The sequence below is a fragment of the Malania oleifera genome, chromosome 11, assembly GCF_029873635.1.
Source record: "Malania oleifera isolate guangnan ecotype guangnan chromosome 11, ASM2987363v1, whole genome shotgun sequence".
NCBI classification, from domain to species: domain Eukaryota; kingdom Viridiplantae; phylum Streptophyta; class Magnoliopsida; order Santalales; family Ximeniaceae; genus Malania; species Malania oleifera.
In genome coordinates, this window is record NC_080427.1 from 37,323,349 (window position 1) to 37,332,149 (window position 8,801).

The window sequence follows — 8,801 nt, forward strand, 5'->3', positions numbered from 1 at the left end:
CTCAAACAGCTTCTTTAATCTCTTTTTCAAAAACTTATAACCTAATATTGGTTCACAATTTATGCATAATCGTCCACTTCTTTTTAGTGCACAATTCATCAAGTTATAAAATGTCAAATTCAAAAGAAAAAACACAAATCGGGTAGTTCCGGCACAATAACCAAAACCAATACCAATCAATGAACAGAAAAATGGAGAACTAAAGAAGTCACGGCATATGGAGCAGAAAAACCTAATGTTGAGCTCAATAAAATTCAGATTTGAGGCAACAGGAGAACATCTAGAGATGATAAAATAGAAACGCTGAGGGAGAGAGACAAGAACTCACCTGAGAGAATTTGCAGAGTTGAACGAGTTTTTGGAGCTGATTGTTAACTATGCGTTTGCTCTCTCTTCGAACCCTCAATGGCTTTTTAATTTTTATATATTTTATTTACTAGTAAAGGGTCGTGGCTTTGATTTCCTTGTCAATGAAACGACGGTATTTTTCAGGAGTGGAACGGTGACGTTTTGATTTTCGTATCAAAGTCATACAAGAGTGAGTCACACCACCATAACATGGATAAAAATTCATTAATTCGAATTGAATCCGACCCACTTAAATTGACTCATAACCGATCTGCACATTAAATGAACCAAAGTGAAAATTATAATTTTATTATATCAAAGTGGATATGTACAGGTACATTTGGAAGACCAAGCTCCCATTCAAAATCAGTCCAACCAAGCTCAAAATACATCAAACCTGAGCATACCCAGAGGCTAGGACCTAGGAGGCCAACATAACTATAGGTCAATAACTATCAAAAAGCTATTCACATATAGAGGGATGAATATTTGTCATACACCAACTTATAAATGTGAGTTTGAATAACTTTAACAATAGCATTCAAATGGGTGACCACCGCTTCAAACTTCTTCTTGTTTCAAAAATGCCAAAGGCAGTACACTTGTAGTGATCCAAAAAAAAATTAATTAAAAAAAAATAAAATTAAAATTAAAATTTAAAAGAAATTAATTAATTAATTAATTAATTATTATTAATTAAATAATATAATAATAATAATAATATAATATATATATGTTAACTTAATCTAGTTTTTTTTTTTTTTTTTTTTCTCCTTCTTCTTTCTCTCTGCGAACAAAGAGCTCCGCTTCCCCTCTCTCCCACTCTCCTCCATCTCATATCCATTATTCAACTGATCAAAAATCTGAAAATACTGTTGGGTTCTGCTCGCCGCCACCGACATTTCTACTAAAGCGGATCTATTGTGGGAGCAGCGTAGGCATATCTCTTGGGATAAGGTCAAATCTCAAACTTACGTTAATTTCTCTTAAACTATAAGCCCCATTAACGAATGAAAATTACCAGGAGACTCATGGGGAGATTCTCTACAATTTAGTCGGAATGAGTTTTCGAATTGAAGTTTCAAGGTACCAATCCTAAATCGGGGGTAAGTTTGATAATTTAGACTTTTATTAAGCTATTTAGGATATTCAAAATTTAGGAAAAATTGCTCTACGAATTGTGATAAATAATATAGTGAAATTTGAATTTCAGGGCAAGCTTTTTCAGGAATCAGGTAAGAGGATTAAGTTAAGTTAGTAATTTTATGAAATTTGAATCAATTTAATTGCTATGTTTATATAAATTTATTTATTTATTTATTCATTCATTTGGGAATTTAAAGGCTATTTTGAAAACCAACCGTTCGAAATTGGTTTTACAAACGTAGAATATATGGTATGATATTTTGAATAAAATGAAAGGTGGAAAGTTTGTTTATTTATATGGATATGTTAAAATGTGAAAAATTGTGTGGCAGATGATTTAATTTGTATGAATTATTGTATATTTGTATTTGGGATTTTGAAATACTGGAATTGTTGTGAAAAATACTGGAAATGCTTGTGAAAATACTGGAACTATTTATAAATGCAGGGGTTTGAACTAATGGCCAGTGGCTGGGTATTGTTTAATTGGCCAAGGGCCAGGATTATTATTTGACGGTCGAGGGCCGAATTTTAATTGATGGCTATATACCGGATTATTTTTTTGGTTGAGGACCGAGTTTTTGGAATAATAAGAAATATACATGAAATGATGTTTTAAATAGTATTTTCTATTATCTAAATTGCATGATATGCTTTAAGAACCCTAGGGACCAGTGTAGTGTGAGTACGGTACCATTGCTAGAGATTTGTGATGTGTCCGTGTGCGCCCACACCTGTGTTGATAGGTGTAGGGTGGTCTTGTCCGATTTGCCTAGTGAGGTGAATGCACCCCCTTGGGTGAGGGCAATCAGACCAGCAGTTGGAGTTACGTGTACCCGCGAAGTATGTTAGCGAAGAGTATGGATGATTATTGTTTGGGTGGATCCCTTAGGACATTAGTCCAGCTTTCGGGCCGCACAACCCGTGTCATGGGGATGTAAATGGAATGTTTGTCACAAAGGGTGTCTTATATGCATATCTGTTAATTTATGCAAATTTGGTTAATTAATATGATAACTTCAAGGGCTTACTGAGAAAGATGAGTGCCCTGGTAGCAGTAATGATACTAGAGCAAAGGGAAGCTACTTGTATGGGTGGGTAATCTTCCCTATCCTCGGCCAATTGTGTGTGTGAGTATAAAATAAGAATGTTTTCATAAATGTGTTTATCTGCTTAATAAATTGGTTATGTTCTGCATGTTGGTCATACACTGACATTAACTTAGTCTTTTCCTTACTGAGTTGTGCCTCACCCCTACTTTACAAACTATCTTTTCAAAAAATCCTGGGTCTAGCGGGCTAGAGGAGTCGGGCTAGAGGTGTAAATTTATGTAAGTAGTGTGTAGATATAAATTTTATTTTGTTTAGTTTTATGGGATGTAATTATGTGAAAATGGGTATATTTGTGTATAAAGATAGTTAGAACTCTAGTAATGTAATTTGAGGATTTTATATTTTATTTCCGCTGCATATGTGTGTTTTATATTTGATGAATAAGGTATCAGGTACACTGACATCACTAAAGTAACACTCCGAGCCCACATGGCGGGTCAGGATCGTTACAACACTGTTGTGATTAATCTGACTTTCTTTGCTATCGCTTAAATCCCAGTGCCTTTGGCCTCTTTATAAAGCCATTTTAAGTTTGCCTTGATTGTTGACATCCTTCGGGTTATTCCCAGCCAATCCTGAGTTTGGTTCAAAACATTAGCAGACACACTACAACTAAAGAACAGATGGTCAATTGTTTCTAGATCCACGCCACAGAAAACACAGCCTTTGTCAAGCCCCTCATCACTATACTTATCACAAGTAAGCAACTTCCCCATCGTAGCCAGCCACAAGATGAAGGAATGTTTTGGAGGGCAGCTATTCTTCAATACCAGGTTGTGCCAAAGAACTTTGTTACCCTTAGTTCTCCAAAACTGATAAGCATTTGAGCACCTAAATTTCCCCTTTGCATCCCATAGCTTCAGTTGTATATCTACTTTGTTGCAATCACCACATTGGACAAGCACCAGGTCTCTAATCTCAACTAGCTTCTTGAAGAGGGGAGAGTCATCATGCTTAAATGAGGTTTGAAATTTTTTTATCCGCCTCTAAATAAGTCGATTGGTGGATTTCAGATTTTATCCAATGGATATCTATCTATCCACTAACAACTAATGTTTAAATTCATTGATAATTCGATATGCCCATGGTTATTAGACATCAAATCTATTGACCAAGGTCTAATCTCACACTCTCAACTTTTGCACTACTATATGCGTCTCTAGATCTACCTTATACCCACATTCAAAATCAAGTGCAAATGCTCAAATTTTTTGTGATCAAAATAAAAATTTCTAAATTTATGCTTTGAAATATATATATATATATATATAATTTTGTGATTAGTTATTAAATGTTTAATAAATTACCAAATTATAATTTTAAAAATAACTTCAATTATTGTGTTATAAAAATAAATTCTTCATTGGATGGTAAAAATTATATTAGGATTGTAATATTCTCACCAAATAATCTGCCTAATACGCCACGGATTATCCGACCCAATTCATTTTGCGAGTCTACATCCACTCAACTTGGTTGGACTCAAATTTGGTTCAATTTTAAGATAAGTTACTTGATGAATTAAATTTAAGTTTTAAAATTTAATTCATGAACCTAATCGAGTTTTTATAAGTTTATTATTTACATATATAAGTATTGTAATATTTATATTTTTAATATTATGTTATAATTAAATCTACCTTAATTGAGCCCATTATTGAGCTTGTTAAGTTTAACATTTTTGAAATATATTTGATTTGAGTCAAATGTCAAGTTCAAATATTTCAAGTTGAACCGAAATACTATGTCAATTCGACTCGACATAAATACACACTTATATATTGAAACTACATTAAATTCTTTCAATATTAATATTTTTAATCAGAAACATATTTGTTATTTAATTTTATTTATATGTGGTAGCATTTGATTATTTTATGTTAGTATCATCTGTCATGTTTTATTTAGGACCATAATCTTATATGTTGATCATTTGTTACATACTCATTTATATTATATTTTGAGTCATCATGTTTAGAGATCAATTCACAACATGATTATCAAGTTTTTTGATGATTTGTTTCTCATTATCGAAGTTTGAAAAGCTTAAAAAGCCATTTGAGAATGAAGAATGTTTATCAACCATGCTCAATATAACTTGCTAAGCTTATCGTCATACTGAATCAGTTTCGCCATTATAGTTGAACCCACTTTCCATGGCTTAATTAATCTCAAATTTCATGCAATTTGCTTTACCAAATCCACCATCTTCCAATCTGAACTTTTTTATCAAAACCCTTCTTTTCTATTTTCCCCAATGGGTTTGTCACAGTACTCTGTTTACACGGCACCTTGGAGCTCAAACCCACCCATATGGTATTGCACACACAACAGAAATGCAGTTGGGCAGTGGAATAAATTAAATACATGGAAGAAGCTAGAAGGATTTAGGGATGAGGCTGCAGGTCTCCGCCACGGAGAGCGAGTGGTTGTGCTCCCCTTCGTAGGTTACGATCAGCATCGCCGGATCATCCGATGCCCTCTCCACGTGTTTCCGCGCCGGGCGACCCCTCACGCTGCTGAACTTGTAGTATCCCCTGTTCCCAACCAAGTTCAACTGTTCTTCAGGACTACCCTCTTCATTCTCAGTTTCCTGTTTCGATTGGACAAGAAGTTAACGCACATAAGTGATAAAAAAAATGTGAAAGAACAAATGAGATCAGCAGACAGAGAAAGGGAGAGAGACAACTCACTTCCTCTTGGGACAATGGCAGCGACCGGCCGACCCACCGCACTTGCCGGAACCACCGTTATCCGACGAGGCGCATTTCCTCTTCAACGAATTAGACGACAGTGGAGGTCTACCCATCGACGACATCTACGAAAGATTCGCAATCTGAAACGCTGAACCCGACGGAAATCTCGCAGGTTGATTTGTTTAAAGTATTGCGATATTATGTAAGTCTCGCGAAAATTTTGCTCAAAATGTTTTTACGAAATAGAGTATTATTTAATATTTTATTATTAAATAATATTAAAATGAAAAAAAATTAAATCAATCATATCATTTAGTTTAGGTTTAGTGATTGTATTTGAAACCAAAAAAAAAGAAGATAACTAGAATAATAATAACTACAAATTTCACTTTGTAATATTATGTATTCTTCTTTTTGAATTGTTTTACTAATTTGTTTCTATTTATTTTTTGTCTTCGTGTTAGTCGAGAAATTATACAAGGGATCTCCCCCTCCACGTGTCCGTGTGTCTATTTCCTTAATTATATACACTTACTAAAAATGAGTAATTATTTGATATTAATGAATACAGGATCAATTTGTCACGTGTCTAACATTAAGGAAACAGATACACGGACACGTAGAGGGGAAGGTCTCCTGTATAATTTCTCGTGTTAGTCCTCCAAATGCTTATGACAATCAATTATATAAACTTTAGAAGGATAACAGTCCCTCGAAGAATCAATGATCATAGCTCATAATGATGATCAATGCAATTGTTACGAGCTATGGAGCTTCACTATACATTGTATTTTAATCTGCATCATTATGTGGCTCTTATAGTGATACAAAATGGTTTCAAGTATTACAAAACATGTAAATAAGTTACATTAACTTCATTTAGTGAGCAAAAGGCCAATGGATGGGAGGATAGCTCACAAGTTTTAAAAAAGGTCGTCGATGGTGTGCCCATCCTAAGGGTGCACTTTAAAAAAGCTGAGCTTAGGAAAGGTACCTTAGCAGTTGGGGGCCTCGCAAAGAAGCAATAATAGGAATGTTCTAAGGTGAAGAAAAAGAAAAATCTCATAGGGTTAGATCTAATCATTGCTTAGGTAATCCCTTAGAAGCCCTTTTTGAGGAGAGTGCCCGTAAAAGAAAGCCTTTACTAACCCTTAAGGTATATCTCTTACTGAGGATGGCACCCTAGAGAGGTTCCCTTCCCAAGCCCCAGAAGACCATTCTTAAGGAGACCCGTCTTATGGAGCACTCAAGCAAAGTTATGCATTATATCATTCCATAAGAAATGCTATTTTTGGGATTCTAAGTGTATCTAAGCTTTGTTTAGACTTGATTGGGCCTAGTTGTTCTAACTAAATCTACCGAGGTTAACCAAGTCTAACTTGATTGTCCAAATTAACAAACATTTTTCTCATGACTAACCTAATCCAGAAATGTCATTTCTTCATATATATATATATATATATATATATGCCAAAGTCAGTACCACCTTTTTAGAATGCTTACCATCGCATTTGAGACTCTTTAAGTACTACAATAGGCTTAGGTGATGTGGGTGCAATCAAATATGAGGTAGCTTCAATGCTATCGAATTGAAAGTATCAATTAATGTTTGAGATAACTTTAGCTTGTGAAGTGTTCATCTACTTTAAGCGCAACAAGGTAGGATTTGTACCCCTCAAACTACAAGCCTTGAATTTGTCCCTCCAAAACTCACTAGTACTATATTATTGTAGAGAGTATTGCTATCATTTTCGTCCTATGTAGCTACTATCACTTATCCTGTGATAAGGTATATTTTATGTCCTTTGAACTTAAAAATCTCAAACTTGCCCTTCTAGCTTATAGCTACCACCTCGGACAATGTTGATCTGACTACGTAATTACCATTAACCATGGTGTGACAAGGTAGCCTTTGCATTATGTTTAATTGAAAATCTTAAATCCATCCTATGAAGCTTGTGGCTTCTGGCTTAGAATCTTGCTTTTATTTTAGACTACTTAGTGTCATATATTATAGCATAGCAAAGTAGCTTTTGAGTCCATGTACATAAATACATGTATATCACCATTGGTGTCATGACCATTGAACATGGGAAAGATTCCTAATTTAAAAAAAAAAAATCCTCAACAATAGTTCATTGAACAAATGTTGCACTGATGCCTAACACCTTCTTTGCATGTAATTAAAATAAGAGAGTCTATTTTCTAGTTAGCTAGACTTTGCAGAGTCTCTATTGTTTTCCCTCCTTTCAAAATATAAAGTGGCGATGTTTTTGGTTTTGTTTGTATTTAAATTCTTGAAAGAAAAAACTCCTACTTTCTTTTGCTTCTTTCTTCTTTTATTTAGCAGTTTTGTGCAACTCAAGAGGATAAATGGAATCTAGTGTCAACACACTACCAATTGATGCAATCAATAATTGACTCCCCTTTAGTTGCTAGGTATTAGTTGCGAGTTCAATCATGTCAATAGTTCAACCAGTGTAATAGAAACAGTTCAGAAATTCTTGTTCCTTTTACTCCTAATTGTCAATGAACTTGGGCTCCAAATTCATGTACAAATCAAAGGCATTGCCTTTTAAAGAATAGAAAATTTGTTTTAGTAAAGAGATCACCTTTGTGCCAACAATATTATAGGTTTCTAGAGAAAGTAAAAAAAAATTTTGAGTAACATGTTTCTTTGGGTTGTCCTTCCCATCAAACTATTGGGACTTAGGAGGCTAATGTCCAATGGTCTTCTTGAGTTATCAATCCTCATGGTGTCATAGTTGGAGTAAAGAAGGTTATTGTTGAGTTGTGCACAGCATAGTGCTTGTAACCATATCACACAATAAATAAAAAAGCCAAAGAAGTTGAGCGGGCATCTTGATTCTTTCTTGAACAATCACATTTTCTTGATGCCTATTTCTACTCATCTCACTGATACTCTTTTCTTCTAAATATCTCACTTAACTTTAAAAATATTAATTAATTTGTTTTTTAATCAATTTCACGCACAAAACCACTTCCGAATGGACCGAACCAATGCGCCAAAATAATAATAATAATAATAATAATTCCAAACTGAATCAACTACGACTTCAACTGAAGCAACTTAAATAGAATTCGATCAATTCAATTGATTACATTGGTTAGACCTGCCAATATTTGCAGATCCATAGACATAAACTTCCTCATATAGGAACAAGTTATTTTTGTAGGATTTGTAGGGTTTCAAGAGGCAATTCCTTCCGTTTTGCTACAAGTCGCAAGAGATGTTGAAGCATTGCTGTTAGAAGGGGAGAATGAGTTCTTGATAGCAAGCTGAACCTTTTTTGGTGTCATTGGGAGACCAATTTGAGCTTGCAACTAACTTTGACTTGACTTTTGACACATCATCATGGTAAATTTTTTCTATTCTTCCAATTGATATTCTTTGTATTCTCAACCATTCGCCATGATCTATCACAAAACTGAAGCCAAATATAATGCAAAATAATCAAGTGGAACAATTTCAAAGACA

The 8,801-nt window shown here is 34.3% G+C and overlaps 1 protein-coding gene across 1 annotated transcript; it reads right to left on the reverse strand.

The window, feature by feature from the left end:
- Positions 1–4,956: 4,956 nt before the first annotated feature.
- On the reverse strand, positions 4,957–5,479 carry LOC131167475 (probable WRKY transcription factor 7). Its single transcript, XM_058126277.1, has 2 exons — positions 5,329–5,479; positions 4,957–5,199 (listed from the first exon to the last, which is right to left on the reverse strand). Exons 1-2 carry the CDS (start codon positions 5,422–5,424, stop codon positions 4,984–4,986), a joined length of 312 nt encoding a protein of 103 aa, XP_057982260.1. The 5' UTR covers positions 5,425–5,479; the 3' UTR covers positions 4,957–4,983.
- Between the last annotated feature and the right edge of the window lie 3,322 nt (positions 5,480–8,801).

What these genes read in the sequence shown, in the direction of transcription:
- LOC131167475 (XM_058126277.1), bottom strand. Translation starts at nt 5,424, where the DNA reads ATGTCGTCGATGGGTAGACCTCCACTGTCGTCTAATTCGTTGAAGAGG. An exon ending in CCGGCAAGTGCGGTGGGTCG is followed by an intron (nt 5,200 to 5,328) that starts GCCGGTCGCTGC and finishes CAATCGAAACAG; the next exon opens with GAAACTGAGAATGAAGAGGG.